The 20,237-nt window shown below is 37.3% G+C and overlaps 2 protein-coding genes and 1 long non-coding RNA gene across 8 annotated transcripts; 1 reads left to right on the top strand and 2 right to left on the bottom strand.

The window, feature by feature from the left end:
* Positions 1-4,422: 4,422 nt before the first annotated feature.
* LOC113396686 (uncharacterized) lies at positions 4,423-11,667 on the bottom strand. Of its 6 annotated transcripts, XM_064220644.1 has the most exons (13): positions 11,208-11,665; positions 10,965-11,128; positions 10,471-10,663; positions 10,104-10,255; positions 9,941-10,014; positions 7,768-7,888; positions 7,376-7,677; positions 7,085-7,246; positions 6,787-6,955; positions 6,615-6,688; positions 6,065-6,307; positions 4,921-5,896; positions 4,423-4,803 (listed from the first exon to the last, which is right to left on the bottom strand). In XM_064220644.1, exons 1-10 carry the CDS (start codon positions 11,509-11,511, stop codon positions 6,665-6,667), a joined length of 1,665 nt encoding a protein of 554 aa, XP_064076714.1. In that variant the 5' UTR covers positions 11,512-11,665; the 3' UTR covers positions 4,423-4,803; positions 4,921-5,896; positions 6,065-6,307; positions 6,615-6,664. The 6 variants fall into 6 exon arrangements, with proteins under 6 accessions (XP_064076714.1, XP_026490517.2, XP_026490516.2 ...); XM_026634732.2 differs by having other exon boundaries at positions 4,423-5,896; positions 6,787-6,907; positions 11,208-11,667; XM_026634731.2 differs by having other exon boundaries at positions 4,423-5,896; positions 6,605-6,688; positions 11,208-11,666.
* Positions 11,668-13,383: 1,716 nt separating this feature from the next.
* Positions 13,384-16,364, bottom strand: LOC113396710 (dynein intermediate chain 3, ciliary-like). Its single transcript, XM_026634763.2, has 7 exons — positions 16,127-16,364; positions 15,907-16,054; positions 14,956-15,693; positions 14,700-14,878; positions 13,831-13,963; positions 13,655-13,759; positions 13,384-13,581 (listed from the first exon to the last, which is right to left on the bottom strand). Exons 1-7 carry the CDS (start codon positions 16,321-16,323, stop codon positions 13,384-13,386), a joined length of 1,698 nt encoding a protein of 565 aa, XP_026490548.2. The 5' UTR covers positions 16,324-16,364.
* A 2,722-nt stretch (positions 16,365-19,086) lies between these two features.
* Positions 19,087-19,825, top strand: LOC113396664 (uncharacterized). The gene is made up of 3 exons (XR_010309979.1): positions 19,087-19,272; positions 19,367-19,446; positions 19,641-19,825. It is a non-coding gene; the product is annotated as an uncharacterized LOC113396664 (long non-coding RNA).
* The last annotated feature ends 412 nt before the right edge of the window (positions 19,826-20,237 follow it).

The raw sequence follows: 20,237 nt of genomic DNA on the forward strand, positions 1-20,237 counted from the left end.
TGGCTTTTAAAATTAATAGAAAACAGGTACAGTATGACGATGTAAACAATGCTATCTCTGATATAGTACACTGGCTTAGCGTAAATAATCTTAGGCTGAATAATAAAAAAATCAAAAATTGTAAAATTTGGTACACCAAATGTGCAAAATGTAAAAGCTGGTATACTTATCAATGGAGAATCGATGGATCCAATTGAATCAACTAAATTTCTTGGCCTAACAGTTGATGCCAAGTTGCAATGGGTCCCCAATATTACCGAATTGGCTAATAGACTGAGTACTGCGGCATTTGCGGTCAAAAAAAATAAATTATTTACCAATGTTGATACGGTTCGCTTAGTATATTTCAGTTACTTTCACAGTATAATGTCTTGAGGTATTATGCTTTGGGGTAACGCAGCCGCTATTCATACTATATTTTGTGCTGCAGAAGAGGGCTATTCGCGCAATCTATAACCTAGGAGCCAAAGAATCATTAAGGTATAAATTTAAAGATATCAAGATATTAACTGTTGCTTCGCAATATATATTCTGTAATGTTTTGTATATACGGAAAAATATTAATGATTTTATGAGAAAATGTGATTCTCATAGCATTGGTACAAGGATCAAACACAAACTTCTGTCAGTAACTCTTTTGTGGGGATATGTATACGGTTCTACAACAGGATCCCAGAAAGCGTTCAAAATGCTTATGTTGCCAAATTTAAAAAAAATGGTTAAGGAACGCTTATTTGCGAAAGGTTACTATACAATTAGTGAGCTTTTGATTGATAGCACACCTTGGGAATGAAACGATCGCCTCCTGGCTATTTCTATTCATATTCAATATATGTATATAATTATTAGAATGGCAAAAAAAAAGACCCGTTGAGTTTCTTTCGCCGGTTCTTCTCAGGTCAGGGTGTTTAATTTGACTATCAATAAGTAAGTATAAAGAAATCAACTTGCAATCTAGAAATATACAAAACACTACATTAACATGCACTAATTCTACTACAGCAACACCTATCGATGATGAAACTACAGGTGGGATCAACTTTATTAACGATATGGAACGACTCAACAGCACTCAATCTATACTCGATACTACCTTAGTAGTACCTTGAAACCTTAGTAGTACCTTGAACCTTGAAATAGAGAATACATTCTTACGTGCTCAAGAACATTTTTCTAGTACCGAACCAACTAGCAGACCATACATCCCTAAACAAAAGACATCTAAAAAGTTTAGTTTTATTACAAAATACATAAATACAAGGATACTAACAAAATTTGTTAACACTGATACTGATTTTAATACTCTACAAACAATAATTTACTCGGCAGCATGGACTGCAGCTAAATGTAATGGGGCCAGAATGTCATTCTCAACCTAAAGCAACCTAAACAGTAATCAAAATAAATCATTTAGAAAACCTAGTTGGCAAAGAAGATTAGAAAATAAGATAGGGAAATTACGAGCCAACATAGGCAGCTTAACATAATATATTAGGGGAAATAGAAATCGAAAAGTAGTAGCTGCAGTAGAAGTCATCAAAACACAATACCAATCACACGCACAACATGAAAACACAAACACACAAGTAGAACACTTCTTAGATACTTTGAAACAGAAACTCAATGCAACAGCAAGCAGGCTCAAGAGGTATTTGACATGTACAGCACGTAAAGTACAAAACAATAAATTTGCTAACAACGAAAAAAATTTCTATAGAAATTTAATATCGACGGGTAAAGATATTGACCAAAATCTAGAAATACCTCCTTTAGAAATATTTCGTGAATTCTGGGCTAATAGATGGGAAAACCCGGTACATCATAATCAACACACAGACTGGGTTAATGAAACGACTACACATATTCCAGAGATGCAGTTTGAATTCATACCAATAGATACATTCATAGAAGTCATTACACGAACACACAATTGGAAATCCGCAGGCTCAGACAATATTCATAACTATTGGTACAAGAAATTTACTAGCACACACTCATACTTACACAAGTATTTAAACATATTTATTCAATCGCCACATTTACTACCGAAATACATAACACAAGGAATCACATATTTAATACCTAAAGACAAATACGATACTACAAATCCAGATAAATACCGACCAATTACTTATTTGCAAACCATATATAAAATTCTATCAGCTTGCATAAGTGAAGAAGTACATAAACACTTAACTAAATACAATATTTTAGTCGAACAGCAAAAGGGGTGTCGAAAAAATAGTCAAGGTTGTAAAGAGCAATTTACTATTGACGCAATCATTTTAAATAGTGCCGCTAAAGCAAAACAGACATTCATACTATGTTTATAGATTATCAAAAAGCATTCGATTCAGTTCCACATAGCTGGTTAATATATGTTTTAAAACTGTATAGAATAAACCCAAAATTAATATCCTTTCTTCAAAATTCCATGCAACACTGGTAAACTGTACTGAGAATAAAACAATCTTCCATGAAATCTCTAACTTCTGAACCAATCCGCATCCAACGTGGAATTTTTCAGGAGGACGCTCTTAGCCCCTTGTGGTTTTGCTTGGCCCTCAATTCTCTTTCACAATTATTGAATGAAACCAATGAAGGATTTACACTTTACAGTAATAATTCCCAGTATACCTTATCGCACCTCATGTACTTGGATGACATAAAACTTTATTCAACCGAAAAAAACACCTTGTTTAAGTTAGCAAAAATTACTGAACAGTTTTCAAAAGATATTCAAATGAAATTTGGAGTCGATAAGTGCAAAATTCTGTCAATTTCGAAAGGAAAATTTACTAACAACAACTACCTACTTGAAACCGGTGAACAAATTGAGCCAATGAATGAACAAGATACATACAAATACCTTGGTTTTAAACAATCTAGGCAAATTTTACAAACGACAATAAAACAAGAACTGCTTACAAAATTCTCTCATCGACTAAATCTCGTATTAAAGACACATCTCAACTCTAAAAATACAATAAAAGCTATTAACACATATGCAATACCATTACTTACTTACTCTTTTGGAATAATACATTGGACAAAAAGCGACATCAAAAAGTTGCAACGCACAATAAACACACATTTAACTAAAAATAGGAAACATCATCCAAAATCTTGTATCCAGAGGCTCACACTACCTCGCCAAGAAGGAGGAAGAGGATTGATAGACGTACAAAATTTACACAATAAGCAGATCTTATCACTCAGAGCATATTTCCATGTTAAATCCGAACACTCACCTTTACATAAACATGCAACAGAAATAGATAAAAAACTTACACCACTAAACTTACATGACAAAAACACTCAAGTAAATGAAAACCTCATAAGTATACAACAACAAATGTCGGCATGGGCCGGAAAAATACTACATGGAAGGCACCTAGCCGATTTGAACCAACCCTACGTCGACAAAGATAAGTCGAACGAATGGCTCAAACGAGCTTTTATGCTCGCTATACAAGATCAAATAATAGCAACTCGTAATTATAGGAAGTACATCATGAAAGATCGCAATCAACCAACTGACTTATGCCTAATTCACATAACATACAAACCACAATATCAGAAAAACTAAGTAAATATCAAGATCTTGCCATAGAAATTAAAACACAATGGAAAGCACAAATAGTACACATAGTCCCAATAGTCCTTTCATCGACAGGTATCGTACCAAAATCCCTGACAAAAAGTCTGAACACCTTACAAATGCCAACATATATACTCCACATGCTCCAGAAAGCCACAATTCTTAACACCTGCCGTATCACCCGAAAGTTTATAACATCTTCAACTACATCGTCCACGTTCTTAATATAAACACTCCTTAACGCTTGGCTGTGGCCCGCGTTTTATGTTTTAACCCCCTCGAAAGAGGAGAAACATTAAATGTTGAAAATAAGAATAATAATAATAAAGCTTTATTTAATTCCACATACCACAATTTGTTTAATAAACTAGTGTAAATAAAGATTAATTTTTAGCTATACTACTAAGATTATTTATAAACTAAATTATTTCTAATAACTAACTAACTAAAAACTAATTAATATATGTTATCGTGGTTTATATGGACCCCTTTCGGGTAAAAGCCTCCTCCAAGGACTTCCATCGTTCTTTTTGTTTAGCCAAGGTCATCCAATTTTCTCCTGCTACCTTAATCAGTTCATCGGTCCATCTAGCGCCTGGGCGGCCTCTAGCCCTACGACCCCTAGGACCTTGCCATTTCACCATAACATAAATTAAGCAGATGAAAACTCAATGGTGCTTGCATGGGTTTGAACCCGCAATCGTCGGTTAAGATGCATGCGTTCTAACAACTGGGCCATCTCGACTAGAATTAAAAAAAACGACTCGACTCGACTAGAATTAAAAAAAAATCAAAATGAAATGGATTAAAATAAAAGATAGTTCATTTTGAAACATTTAATACTATAAAATTTAAGAATTTACACAAAGTATAATAATATAATTGTGCTCATATTGAAACATAATACTCACATGGTTGTAATGTATTGATCAACTAGTAAGTCGTTAGAATGTTTTGCGAGATGTATTGCGACGTGGTTTGCTTCGGGTATGGGGTGCAAGGTGACTGAGAACAAGGTCGTTGTAAAGGCGGTGTGTTTGAGTTTGAGTGAGGGGAATGTACGACTGGTTTTTGACTCCTCGGAGGCAAAGTACATTCGGGTCTCTTTTTTGAAATGGATGTATTTTCATCACTTGGACGTTGACATGTCCCATAGTTCCCATGACTTTTATTTTCTGTTGAAACATCATTTTTACGATAGCCTGAAAATTTTTTTTGAAGGTTTTTTATTGATAACCAGGAATCAGATCCTACAACACTATGACAAGTAGAGATAGCATGACCATTGAAATTCTTCAATTCTGCAGGGTTTCTTTTACCTGTAGCAATATCTACGGTTTCAAAATCAAGTGACACACGAACTCGAACGGCCTCGGAATTGGGTGGAACTTTCAGTTCCAGGCCACCAGAACCAATATTTAGGTTTTTGTTTGATTTTTGATCTGTTGTAACCACTCTTCCCCGTCCTGCTTCTTTTAAATGCATCCTTTCACGCAACACACTTGTAAGTCTATCTTGTTTTGTCTTTTCTTCTAAGCCTTTATTTGATTTAGGTGTAGGTTCATTACATATTTGTGAATGCAATTGACGCTGCGGGTTACATTGTTTACCAGGCACACTTCCTGGCTTTTGACGAAGGCGTTCAAGAAGTGATTGCTCTCTACAGCTTACTGGAACGGACTTTGGAGGAGATAAATTCACACACCAGCTTTTTTCAGTAGATGATGACTTACATGCTTGTCGCGGGCAAACAGTATTTTCATTACGTTTTAGGCTCTTAAGTAAACGTGTTGTAAAACGTCCTGTAGTTGACATTTGTTTCGGAGATGAGGCGCCTGCAGCTTTAGACTCATCGTTTTGTTTGACTGCATTGTAAGATATTTTTTTAGGGCTTTTGTTGGATGCACTACGATCTATTTCGAGAAAAATGCGTGGATGGTGTTCACAAGGATCGATACGGTGACCACGGCTTATTTCACACTTGTCGACAGGCTTTAGTTTCACTGGACAAGGAGGCGTGGAATTTCGTGTGGACTCGTCAGTGTTAATACGTGATTTTGATACTGTATAATCGCGGCCATCTATCGCTCTCAAACACTCGTGTTCGCTCGTAAGGTGATAGGGTGCAGGAACTGGAGCTGGGGGCGGAGTTTGCTCTGCTACTTCACGCTCATAGTCCAAACGACGCAAGCGCTCAGCAGCTGCCAACCGCATCGCTACTCGGTCCAGCTGAGCCCCACAGAAATTTTTGTGTTCGTCACTATTCTGTACTTCAGTATGTTTCATTGACTGCACCTAGTTAGCAAATTAGCAGGTACATATTATTGAAACTACACTGACGAGAATCCAATAATATATATATTTTTTTAATCTGATATAAAACTACTAATAAGGGTGATAAAAATAATATGTACATATGTAGGACGTAATTTTATGTTAATGTTTAAACATAAAATTATTTACCTGATTTCTATTACGTTCGCAGGATAATGGAGGAGGAGGGCTCGGTAAATCGCACGGTGGACGCTTTCCGGCGGACGGAGGGTAACAAATGAGGCGCAGGCCACGGGGGCACGCCGCAGAGGGCTCGCGGCACGCCGGACGCGGCTTGGGTACACACGGTGCGCATTTTTGTATTTTAATGGGAGTGCACGATCCACGTCGCGCTCTATCTGTTTCCTTGTCGCTAGTTAAGCTTCGTGCTATCTGTAACGAAAAGGAGTTATATTTTTTAAATTTGTAGGATATAAGAAATAAAACTTAGATATTTTCATTTACAAGTCGGCCGAGATAAGAAGTACGAGCCAAGGCGCGAGGTGCATCGTGCAGGCCCATTCTGTGCGTTGTTATTGAGACTAATGCCACTAGTTAGTAAGCATGTCTGGTCTATGAGGCTGCGTGATCTAGTTGGTTACGATCCTTGATTATTAAAACAAAATATATAACCTTTATTAATTTCAATTTAATCATTGTTCTATATTCAAATTGATAAAATTGTCTTACAGAAGCTTACTTTGCCATACGAGCTGGTCTTGAACACGGTGCCGATGTTTGAATCTTGACTCAGTCGACCAGGCTCCGCCACACCTGTTTATCAATATTGTGGTGATTCACATTAGATCTAATTTATTTTATACAGTAAGGTTATTTCATGAACAAAATTACATTTATATGAACATAATTACATGAAGTGCATCGGCTGCGAGAACGAGTATACGACGCGAGCCGGGAGCTGAGCGTACGTGCTTTAGCAGAAATACGGCAAGTGCAGGGGCGTCATGTTGCAGCTGCGTGCTGCAGCGGCCACTGCGAACGGTCCACAAGCTTACGCGACCTGAACCGTAACCTGGTGGACTAAACATTACAATTTTAGCTTTAATTTAAAACCATTGCATAGTTGTAAAGGGGATACGCAGTATATATTTCCTTTTACAGCTATTTAATAGTCATATAGTATAGCCATTAAATAAACTTCTCAATTACGTAATAAAATATTCATCATCGACACAGGGAAAAAGGTAGTGCGGCGGTAGTTCGGTCACGCTGGGTGCAGCGGCAGCTCGCGGCAGCCACAACACTGGCTTCAGGGCCGGCAGCGACACGCACCATACACCAGCTTCAGTTGTTGCCCATACGCATCCTCCCCTTAAATAGACACATTTATGATCAAAACAATTTATTAATGCCTCCTATCTAATTGAAAGTATTGAGATGTGTTTGAATAAGTGTTGGAATGCGTTGTGTTATTTATTTATTTAATTCCAAAATATATACCTAGGATGTAAGACTATTCCAAAGATTTGTGCGTGTAGACAACAAGATGTCGCGGGCGGGCTGCAGAGAGCACGCAAGGTGTCTTCGTCCGGTTCCTCATCAGACTGTGGCTCCGGCGCGCGTGCGCGGTTGCGGTGTTGCTGCACGCGCTGCGCAAGGTGGTCACCGACCCACAACATGGGCATCTCCAGAGAAGGCAGCGGCCACATCAACAAGGCCTGCGCTTTTCCACGAGCACCGCCTGCAACGCCGCCCGCTGCTATCAGAATTCGTTGCTTGTTCTTAGCTTCCGTGAATTTTCGCTATTTAATGAATATCTTAATGAATACACGATCGTTTAAGGAGCTTCAAAACAACACATTTATCATTTGACGTTGCTGTCAGTATCGTACCGGTCGGAGCGCGCAATAATAAGACGCACGTGGTTCGCTGCTCGCTTGATCGGTTCTGTCGTTAGTTTCAGTCTCAAAGTACGCGATTTCTTCACTAGGAACTTCTGCTACCAGGATATGTCTGCGTTTAATGGACACAATTAAAGGCTTCTATGTAAACCGAAGTAGACTCGGCCTACGCATTGACACCCTACAATCTAGAATCGTTCTAAAGTTGTGTTGTATTTGTATGATTGATATTACAACCAGTAAAATAAATTTTGTCTTTCTCATGGTGGCAGGAGGCCCCATAATATGAAATACTCGTACGATTTTGATGCGGTGTTTTTTTAATATATATACTGATTCAAGAGGAAGGTTTAAATTTATAATACATGCACAATTTATAGAAGAGAAACAATGATCATTTTAGAAGTTTCTAATGTTATTTCGTAAATAAACACATATTTTTTTTTCGCTTATATTGCAAACGCTGGCTGAATACTACTAGATAAATCAAAATAATGTCCTACAGCATTAATCTTTGTCCAATTAAGTTTCATAAGTACATTGTGCATTTAATATTGAATAATACGATCCCTTACAGCATGATTCGGAGATATTACAGATTTAAATGCAGCGGTTTGTGTTGTCTAATGACAAAAAAGCTGTGAACGTTGTTTATAAAGACATTGTGCAGTATATTCAGCTTATTGCTGATAGCAGTGCTCGCGAGCGAAGCTGGCGCGGGTCGCTAGTATTGTATAACTAAAATATTTTTATTTTATTAAAGATATTCTACTTCTTTTTCTTCTTTTGTCAAGTTTACTTAAATAAAACGGACTTGTGCCCGGTTTTTGAGGTACCTACTACATATTACAGGCGGTTTTTTCTATCTGTCTGTTCGTAAGAGCTATCGCCTCGATAACTTTCAAAAGTGCGTTTCCGAGTAACGTCGTGTAAGATATTCTTCGTTTAAGCTTGGGTTAACTTAACCGACCAAACATATTTTGGTTTATCGTTTATCGGTTCAATAAATTTACTTGGCATTGATTTGTAAGCCCTAAAGTTACTATGCGTTATTTGTATTGATGTTTACAAATAATAGAAGAGTACTCAATATTAATATTATTTAAATGAAAAAATAAAATTAGCATAACTCACCAGAGCCTGATTCGAAAGTAATAGATTTTAATTCCAGCGGTAAGAGAAATTCATTCGTTTTTTTTCCGGATACAGAATTCAAATTGAGATATCGCTTTGATAAACGTATTATAATATTAAATTCATAACTCCAGCTCCGAAACTAATTTATAACAATGTTTGGATCTTTTCTGTTTTAAGTATTAGACAACATAATTAGGAGAAAGAGAAACATTAAACTATGCATACAGCTGCCGGAAATATACAAACCGTCGTATGTATAACGATAATTACTTTTGGCCAATTCTTTCTATTCGAAATAAATTTTATTATTTATAAAGTAATGTTATTAATAAAGAAACAAAACGATGAAGCTAATTACTGACTCTGCTTGTTGACGACACCCACCCAGGCGAGTGGCTCATTAAGGAAGTGGCTTTCAGTTGATAGTTATTGATAAACTGACGTTTGTCTATTACACAACTTGATTGAACCCAAAGCGATTTTATTAAGTCTTTGATGGATCCGATAGCTTTCAACAGACAGAACAGAATTCAGAATCCGGGAATTAAAATATTTTTTAATAAATATAGTTTTCTTGTAGATACTAATTGGAAGTTTTAATAGAGTAGCTCAGTAGATAATCGGCAAGGTTTAGAAATAATAGCTTTTTAACTTTACAGGAAAGCAAAAGTCTCCCTCTCTGCTCACGCCCGGGATAATGTGCAATACAATGACAATAGTGCCGTCCTTCTCACGCCTGTGCTGTATATTTGTTTATTTATTTATTTATGAAACTGTAACAAATACGTGGCAGCCGGTTACCGGAAAAGTGATATCTATCATAAAAAGATTAAGACTCGCTTCGTTTTTCTTGTCTCTTTAATAATTATAAGGAATGCTATCGCTTGTCAGGCCGTGTAAGAGCTCTCTGTAACTCGCGTTGTTGGCATATTATACTATAGTGAGGAGTCATATTATGTAAACAATTTTGATTTTTGTATGTAACGTAATGGGTCAAACAATGAAATATAATGGAGTTCTTCCTTACGAAATGTGCGCCGCGGCTTCGTTATAAATGCGTAGCAGTGGTGACGTCACTCCCGCGTATTCTGAATAAATTTCCTAAAATTGTGAATCTGTTAATTCATTTTATGAAGTTTCACAAAAGTTATATCAGTGCTCTGCGAAATTGTCGTGAATATTTATATCACCTGCGTGGCTGCGTTGAGCCACAACGTGGTACACGCTCGTCCTGGAGCCAAAAGTCGTAAGCGCAAAGACAGGAAGGCATCATCATCCACCCAGCACCCCGCGCCCCCCGGCCCGCTCGCACTTCGGCACACTATTCGGCTGCACCACTCTTCTGAAATGTGGAACGTTATCTCTAGGAATACTTGTTCCAATAACGAGTCACTGAAATTCAACTTTTATAAAATGATACTTAAGTGAAACTAATTTACAAAGCGTGGGAGGGGCTTATGCCTATTATTCATTTTAGAAAAAATATACCCTGACTGAAGCACATTAAAGTACGAGTATAAATTCGCTACTGTACTCACAGTAAAATAGCGAACTCACCGTCAAAGTGAACAACGACCATTTCATACCGGTCGACGAGCGTCAGCCGGCCGGCGAGCAGTAGGCGCGTGGAGCGCGGCGCCCACTGCGCGAGCGCAACTCCGCGCCACTCGGGACTCACCACGCCGTTCCATCGGACCATCCATTCCGATTCGATGCTTGTATTTATTTTGGAGCGTAAATGCTCCCAGATCTAACATTTTAGTAATCAGAATTCATCTTTTTAAAATAAACAATAAAAAAATAATAATCTTAAAACTAAGAGTTAATTTTTGTTTAAAAATTCTGATGGATATTCCTTTTTTTTTTTGGAAATTCGCTTCTCCGATGAAATACAACATGATGATTAACTACAGTGTCTGTCCGTTCGTCGCAGTATACTATATCAATAGCTATAGACGTTGTAAAATGTATATAGAAACGTATAATGATGGGCTCAATACATCAAACATACTATAATATAATTCGCTATAAATGAAATAGATTACGCTCACCGTAACGTGTGCGTCCTCGTCGACTAGGGCGAGATATCTATCGTCGTCGCGCAGCGCCGCGCACAGCAGCGGCACCGAACTCGCACCGCGGGCCTGAAGCCGTCCGCATCGCTCCCAGCGTGCAGTCTCTAAAGCGTACTCCTTCCGCCACGACCATACCTCACCTGAAATGTTTTTTTCGGGTGTAAATATTCCGATACAACGGAGAACTGCAAGTGATTTTACAAAGATAATGTTCTCTACCCTCTTGCTCTTCGTCGCTCTGTGCAGCTTCGAGTGCGCGCAACGTGTGCGGCGTCGCATTCGGTACCAACAAGTGTCGCCACAGAGAGGAGTCGCAGGCGGCGCGGCGCCAGGCACGACAGACGCCTCCGCAGCGCCACAGTTCTTGTGCCGGCAGCCGAGCAAAAACGCAGTCGAGTACAACGGCTGCACACGCTTCGTATTCGCCTCCGCCTTGCCAAAATTGCATTGCTTGCGTTCGTGCCGGTGCCCTCGGCTCTTTTCCTGTATCGCATATTGCTAATCCACCGTTATGTTGTGTCATCGCCGCAGATCATTTTCGTAATAACGTGAGTTTTGCGCATGAAATATTCTTAAAGCGACTGTTCTCGCGACTCCACGCTCGCGCACGTGCGCTCCGTTGTATTTATAGCTCTGTACGCGTTCCGGGTCAGCGGGACGAAGCGACTGCGGGATGATTCGACTATTCTTTGTTTTTTTATAGCTTCACTAATAACTGAATAGCTATAGGACTCAGAGATAGATGATTAGATATATCTATCTATTACAACGACGCATTTAAAAAAATGCATAATAATCTCAGACTAATAAAATGCTTGATTATAACTGTGAGTAATTGGCGTTCAGATCATTACTCAGCAAAAGCAATATTTCGTTTGATACCGGCAGTACACAAATAGGAATCAACCAGCCTGGCTATCAAAACTCGGTTGTTGTGACTTCGTTGGAAAAGTGTAGAAGTGTCCACTGTCTCATTATTGTTGTTTGTATCACTTTGTATGTTACCCAAGTCAGATATTAATTTTAAGTGCTTAGTGATAAGTTGATGGTGTAACTTTTCCAATAAATAAATAAATAAAATAAAATTGCATGCAGCTCAAACATCGGTCGCCTCCACGCCCCAAAGCATTATATACGTTACCTTCGTAGTAAGCTTCTGCGTACACGTTTATTGGATTCGAATGAATGAATTGATAGACATTTGGATGGATTGTCTGCGACGTGATTCGGTTTTTTTTTTGTAGATATCATCAACGAACTTCCATAGTAATGATTGCTCACTTTCGGATAACTTCAGTTCAAATTAATTAATACATAGTTTTTTACATTAACAGCCTGTAAATTTCCCACTGCTGGGCTAATTCCTCTGTCTGAGAAGAAGGTTTACATAGTATTAATCTCAAATGAATAACCAAAAAGTTTTATAACTCTGTATCTAGGCCAGTATCGCACCGTGTAGCACAATCATATTTTGATAGTCACGCTCGTTTTTTGAGGTGAGTTTCGAGTTTATTTTTAAATAATAGCTCAAATGATGACTTGAATAAGTTTAAATTATAATAATTCTATTACTTATGATGTTATCAATTATGATATATCGTTTATGAATAAAGGTCTGTCGTTAAAGCGCTTACGAAAAATTATCTAAATTAAATCAAAATCCTTTATTAAATATGGAAGCATTACACTTACTTATTGTCAAATTAAACACTTTTTACAGGGCATCTTCTTTTCAATGGACATTAATTAACTTTAGATTTTAGACTTAGCTAATGTGCTTAAAACTTCCGAGAAATATATTTTACTTAATGAATTAACATTTAGTTTTGTAGGTACCTTGGTCCAAATACTGAGTAAATTATAAATATATTATCTTTAGTTAAAAAGATATTTCAGGACATATTTTAATTATTATTAAACCTTCAAAATAAAACAAATAATATATATTTTTTATTTTATTAATAATATTAAAATAATAATTTTATTATGTAATGATTCAAAAAATATTTAAATGATTAATTGAATAAATTAAATAATATGACTATAACTATAATTAATTATTATTAAACACAGATTGTGATTGAAGTTAATATATTTATATACAAATTTAAATAATTTATATGAATATGCTAATAAATAATAATATTCAGTCAATATTTAAAGTTAAAAATAGCCGATTTTATAAATTAAACAATGTATCTCGTAAGCTAATAATGCTTTCATTCAAAATGCAATACTAGATAAATATGATTTGTATAAAAATTTAAACAAAATAATACAGTATTACCTTGATTTAGATTTAAATAAATAAATAAATATATGAAGCCATCGTCTCCGCATGCTCGCAGCCCGGAGACCGCGGAGACCGCGTTGAGCGCGTCGATGGCGTCGACCTCTAGAACGTAGCGAGCTCTTTTTTGACGAGTTGAGCGTACTCGGCGGCGGCCTCGGCCAGGTCCCGATCTCCCACCGCCAGTTCCAGCTCGGAGGCGGCCACGGTCGGGCTTCCTTCCTCCGCTTGTCGCAGCTTCAGACGGAACTCTCGCATGCGAGCCTCCAAGATGCGTTCACGTTTGCTTTCACGTTCGAACATCTGCACAATAGTGTTTGCAAATTAAGGCGTTTCTAAAAATAAACAGAAACTCATTAGTGCCTTTGGTACTCACCGCGGTTAATAAACTTTTATCGTTTTTATCAGACTGAGCCATATTTTGGGATAGTTCGATCATGTAAATATTTCCTTTACGACTCCCGCACGCCGCCAAAGTGCCCTTGAATGACGCAAGCATTTTATTACTTTCGTAATAATTTCAGAAGGCATTGGACGAATGGTTATACGCACGGCTTCATGCATGCGGACGCGCAGTAGGGGCTCCTCGCACACTTGCATGGTGAGCACGGGCTCGTGCTGACGCCGCAGCAGATCCCACGTCGCCAATATTCCGTTCCATTGCAAAACCAGCATCAACGACAATCTGTGCAGTGCAATGTTACTACTACGTAAACCTATCGAAAATCTTAACATAATTGTGTACTTCGATTTTTAAAAACGTAACGACAGTTATCAGCGAGCCTTACAGTTTTTCAATTTAACTGGTGAGTATTTTGCGTTAAGCAAAAATAAAGCAATACGGTAGAACGCCGATTAACCGAATCGCCAATTATCCGAATCAGTCCTAAGCGTAACATAAAACATTAAAACCAAGTAGTTTTGTTTTGTTTTGTCGTAATTAGTTGGAACTCGCTGGACTCCAGATATATTTCAACTGATATGGTTGAAAGGTAGAGGCAAGACACTACATGTTGTGTAGAACTGTGTTTGTTAAACTTAATAAAGTTTATTCTATGTGTGATAGTTTGTTTTTCTTTACCAATATATGTCCAACTATCCGAATTTTCGATTATCCGAATCGACCCCGGTCCCAATTAATTTGGATAATCAGCGTTCTACTGTAGTTAAATTTACATAAAAAGATAACTCTACTCAGGGTGAGTTATATTCTGATGCTATGTTCATAGCGTACATTTATGAAGTCTATCGTAGTATTGTCCCAAAAATAATTATTTATTTTTGCTTTGCATGACCTGACCGATACCAACTCCAAAACAAATCGATTATTTTATATAAGTACAACATTTTTTTATATCCTAATAAACTAATTTCATTTCATATCAACGCAGCGGTAATCAAAAACTAATTATAAGATATACCGGGCAGGGCTCCAGGTTGCAGCAGTTATTTTATGGCGGTGTGGCAGCGACCACAGTACTGCAGACTCACGGCAGTCTTCGCTCCACACTCGTGTCGTCCAGTCGCCTACTGTGAGGAAGTTCTTTAAGAAGCCAGGATTTCGCTCCAGTGACCATACCGGGCCAAAATGCGCTTCGTACTATAAATTTATATGAATTCGCTATAATATTTTATAAAAACAATAACAGTACTACTGAGATACCTACACGACCTCACCTTGGCGGGTAATTTCTCCATAGGTGTTTTGCCTTTACGATTTCCCCCGATTACCAGGCCGTTATCAGTGCCTACCATAAAACGTGTGGGTATAGTTGGTTCATATTCAAGAACGCTAATAGCATTGGCCGTTGCCATACTTTGTACGTCGAAGGATGACTTCACAACGTCCATGATCATTTCCTCAGTGGGGGCGCTCATATTACGAATATCCCACCATTTGCAAGCACCGTCTGATCCACCAGAGAAAAACTCTTGGCCCGATTTCGAGTTTATATATAAAACATTCTTCACAAGTTCCCTGTGCGCAACATGTGGCGCGCACGCGACCGTTGGAGTTCCTCCACGCCGCTTGTCCCACACGCCTACTTGTCCGTTCATTAGTCCACCGATTAATACGTTGTGATCGCGGGGGTTGAACTGTAAGTCTAACAGTGCCGCGGGAGGAGTAATTATAATGTCAGGGTAGTTTGCATTTTCCAAGTCCCAAATATAAGATTCAATGGGAGCTCGTGCGCTATGATTGAAGTCAACGTCCACATAAGTTACGGCAAAGCTGTGGCCCTCTGGATGCCAACATATGGAGCTGATAGGTCGCCCACCACCGGCAGCCGCATCGCGATAAACATTAACGGTACGGCAGCTATTTTTCTCAAGAGGCGGTTGTGTCGACATTTCTGCATAGTACGTACCATACATGTCAATGGCGTTATTTTGAAGAACGTAATGTTCCATTCCCTAAATATAATCAAATAAAATTAAATAAAAACATTAACAAGAGCTTTATTCCTTATTCCTAGTCCTCATTTGTGTTAATGAAGATAAGTAAATGACTTTGTAAGAAAATCGCTAGTAATTGTAATAAAAAAGCTGGTAGCTCAGTATTTGACGAGATGTAGCAGACTTATTTACGCAAACGAGATAATCGCAATAGGAGGAAGCTGGACGCACCGAGGACAATGACATGACGCAGTGGATATAGTTGTCATCTTTTTCAATTTTTCTTCGATAACGTTGAGTGGCTTCGGGGTCCACGACATTGACATCCTTCGGCCAACCTCCTTCAGCATGATTAGCGCCAGTTGTTGTGTATTCAGCTCTAAAATATTTATCACAAGTTTTTATATCACTCCAGTATTTTACAACACTTACCAGAAGTATTAGGACTGACCGAATAGTATTAATATAATCCTCTGAAAAGGACGGTGTGTTCTGCGTGGGCTGGTGTACGGGATTGCGCAAGATATATTGTTTATGTTCTGCGACATTTACAGCGATGCTGTCACACAGCTCGGGTCCCTGTTCGCAGAACAGCGGCTGGCGGCCGAAGTCACAGCGCCTCTTTGTGTACGAATACGCAACTTCCATTTAGTCAAATTTTAATAAATTAATAATAGCTAATTATGATCTCTGCGATTTTATTGCGAAAAAGTAAACCGTTGACATAAAACGTCAATTGTTATAAAGTTTTTTCTTTAAGTCACTTCTATGTTTAATGATCTTGTAAAGGAATGTATAAGAATTTGCGTCCATCACGAGTATCTATCGTTTCGTCATTAGTAGGACTATAAATAATAATGCCAAAATAAACTAGTTTATTTTATAGTATATTTTAGTTTATAGTTTAATTTATTATACGATAAAGAGCTCTGTAATATTATTTAAGAATAAAAAATGTTATTGTATTCATAATTAGCAAAGAAAAATCCACCGGCTTTGAGTTCGGTAGTCAGAAGGTCCTGTAACTCCGTTAGGATTGAAGACATTGTTTTAGGACATGTATCGTGTTTATATACGTGAATAAACAAGATGAATTAGTTATTGTTTGTAAGTTTATTTAATTTATTGAAGTTTTCATGTATATTTATTTGAAATTATATAATATTATTAGAAGCCTTTGAGAAATTGCTATTCGAGTCTTAGAAAAATTACAAGATATTTATTTAAACAAGCGCGATTAGAAATGGAAATAGCATAACAGTGTTGTTTCGACATAAAATACAATATCGACTGTTTTTAATTTACAAGTCCTGCCAAACACTTGACATTGCTGAGCCAACAGCCCTTACTTTTATCAGCATCTAGATCTGATCAACGTTATATTAGTTAAATTAGGAGACGACTCTTGTTTGCTCTTTCTAATAATATAAGCATCGCTTGCACGCGAGTGAGCGATGCGCCGTCGTCGTGCGATCGTCATCTCGACACGTGACCGTATCGAGTCGACGCTGATACGCGGTCCTAAATGATTAGATTAGATTAATTTAATTGCTGCATTGTAATTAATGTGCGGATAAATAATAAAAGTCTTAAATTATCAACTGTTAGTGTGAGCTACTCTCCATCTTAGTATTGGATTCATTGAATTTATTTAAAATTTGGCTTTAATTATTTGCTATCTGCCTATCTGAACGCAATAAACTCAGAAACTACCGAACAGATTTTTATACGGTGTATCATTCATCAAGGTTTTATGTAAATTGGGTGAAATATTTTGGCGATGATTGTAGAAGATGTCTATAAACGCGTGGGTCACAGACAAGAGCTGACCATATTAGTGAAAACATAAAGTATTACGCACTCTATAATAGATGGCGCTACTAGGTTGTAACCGGTGATATTGTCGATACAAACATAGATACAAAATAACAGCTCGCCATTTAAACCAGAATAGTTGTATTTATTGCATTCGTTTATTAAGTTGTAATCATTTCACATAGATTTGTATTCTACCCGTGGGAAGGACGGACACACGACAATACTAAATATTATTCTTGATTGTACAATATATCATGACGAGTGGGCGGTACTTCCCCAGATTTGCATAATTTTCGTTTATAGTCTGTGTTGTGTCAAATGGAGTAGTTTCAAAGTGAAATCATTTTTTTGCCATGCATTCAGCAAAATCTATTTATATTTATATATTTATGCCACATTAGACCTTCTTACTGTTTGACAGTAGTCAGTTTCCGTCGAGATCACTGACAGCTGTACTGTTCGATATCATTATCTCATTTCTCTTTGGTGTTGATAGTGAGATAAGTTAATATAATTACTTTGTATTTATGTTGACATAGTGTAAAATTTACAGTCGTGTCTCGGACACGTACACTGAAACAACATAGGTAGTTAGTTTGTAAGACCAAGTGAGAAGTCTCGCCGAGGAAATGGTCGGTAATCAGTTTCCGATGTTCCGTTTCGCGACTCTCATGGCCCGACAACTTAGTTCACCCGTCGCCGCACGAATTAAGGTTGGATTCAATAAAAGATTTACATGTCCTCTTTCCTACTTAATGCTATGATGCCAATTTAATTGACAAAACTGGCGAATATCTTCTTACGGGGATATTAGTCTTGATCTATAACATCCTTCCATACGCCATCAATACGAGTATATACGCTACTAGCGACCCGCCCCGGCTTCGCGCGGGCGCGATGCCGCCACTAAATATACTACAGAATGTCTTACAACGTTCACAGTTTTCAGTCGTTAGACAATACAAACCGCTATGTCCCTGCGTTTTAAATCTGTTACATCTTCGAAAATATTCATTTAAATTACATGCTGTAAGAAGCCATATTGATCTATATTAAATGCACAATATATTTAAGGATATATTTAAAAATATATTTAAGGGATATTAAAATCGCTTCGAAAATAAGCCATTATTTCCCGTAATAAGTAAGGATAAAAAATGGTTATTGTGGTTTATCCCTAAGAGATAGACATATACCATCGCGCACTTTTTTGAAGACTTTTTTAAGGTATACAATACTGTACTACATTATTTTGATCTATCTCGTAGGGTTCAGCCAGCGTTTGCAATGTAAGCGCAAACAATGTGTTTATTTACGACATTTGTTCAGAAACCTCTAAAATGATCTTTGTTTCTCTACTATATTGTGCATTTATTATACATGTAAACCTTCCTCTTGAATCAATCAAACTATTAAAAAAAAACCGCATCAAAATCCGTTGTGTAATTTTAAAGATCTAAGCATACATAGGGACAGACCGCAATACGAGACTTTGTTTTATACTATGTAATGATATGGCGTGTTGAACTGTTCGCGTTTGACGTCGTGTTCTCCTATCTGTTCCTCTATCAGCTGGCAGTATATTTTTGTAGAGGTACGCAGTCTCACATCCACGCTTCGGTGCCGCCGTATGTATTCGTATCGCAAATCTCTTTCACTGGTGTGAGTGGAAGACACGCGCGTGGACGCTGCGGCTGGCAGGCATCACGCTGCCAGCCAACGCGCGGCCGCCCCCGCTGCCTGTTCGCACGGCGGTCAACTTAGGTGGCGATCTTTTAGGTAGATTATTAATTGTCTTACTGACTTAAAAAATAAGTTGCACTCGTAATTGATAAAATGTTCATAAGAAATGATTCAATTATTCATTTTGCAGGTGAGATCATAATTTTTTCTTTGGGTTCACTTATAATTATTTTCGAAGTCAATCGTCAGGCAAATAAACAAGAGGACAAGGTAACCGATATACACAAAAAATTATTTAAATTAGTTGATTGAATTAAAATGAAGTTTCTAATGAACATACGAAATTGTAACCGGTAGTTGGTACCCGCAAGACAGGCTTACCTAGTGCGGGACCACTGGATGTTTTGTGACTATGTTAACTTTTCATGTCAATAAATTTATTTTAATTTTTTTTGGATTTCCAGAAGTTATACAAGAAGTCGGAGTGGTTGGCGATCGCTTTGTCTCTGGAGGAGCTGCAGCGCGAACTGGCGCTGCAACAACTCGACATCGAGCGTTTTCACTCCACACTGCTTCAGCTGAAATCCCTACAGGAGCAAAATAATAATCCCTCGGAACGACGATGATGTAGGGGCCAATCAATACCATACTGAAGTTTAATTTATTTTAATTTATTTTTGTTATTTATACATTACTTATAAAACCACGTACTTGGTTATTATTGTTAATCTGAACATAATATTTAAGAATATTATGATTATTAGTTTTGTGTAAGATAATAATAACAATATAAAATTTTACATTTATTTAGAAATAAATCAAATTTCTAGGCAACGCAGCGGGTTAGTCTTCTTTACAATTCTAATGTTTTAAATATTGATATTTTTATTGTATACATTAAAATGATTGCGACATTAGAATCAAAAATAATATCCAAACATAATATTGGAATGGAATGAACTCAAATAATCTATAAGACAATTAATTTAAATTTTCATTTATTTTGCTTCGTTACGGAGGTGGTTTATTTCAGTAAACGGGAGATTGATTTTCTTTATTCC

This window comes from Vanessa tameamea, chromosome 4 (assembly GCF_037043105.1).
Source record: "Vanessa tameamea isolate UH-Manoa-2023 chromosome 4, ilVanTame1 primary haplotype, whole genome shotgun sequence".
NCBI lineage: Eukaryota > Metazoa > Arthropoda > Insecta > Lepidoptera > Nymphalidae > Vanessa > Vanessa tameamea.

Excerpts from the sequence above, each read along its gene's own strand:
- LOC113396686 (XM_026634731.2), bottom strand. The coding sequence starts at position 11,511 with ATGACACAACATAACGGTGGATTAGCAATATGCGATACAGGAAAAGAG. Across the intron at positions 6,956-7,084 it reads GATGATGAATATTTTATTAC|TCCACCAGGTTACGGTTCAG; the intron begins GTAATTGAGAAG and ends TGTAATGTTTAG. Across the intron at positions 6,689-6,786 it reads TCGCAGCCGATGCACTTCAT|GTGTGGCGGAGCCTGGTCGA; the intron begins GTAATTATGTTC and ends ATTGATAAACAG.
- LOC113396710 (XM_026634763.2), bottom strand. The coding sequence starts at position 16,323 with ATGGAAGTTGCGTATTCGTACACAAAGAGGCGCTGTGACTTCGGCCGC. Across the intron at positions 13,964-14,699 it reads GCAACCTGGAGCCCTGCCCG|ATTGTCGTTGATGCTGGTTT; the intron begins GTATATCTTATA and ends TGCACTGCACAG. Across the intron at positions 13,760-13,830 it reads GCGTCCGCATGCATGAAGCC|GGCACTTTGGCGGCGTGCGG; the intron begins GTGCGTATAACC and ends GCGTCATTCAAG.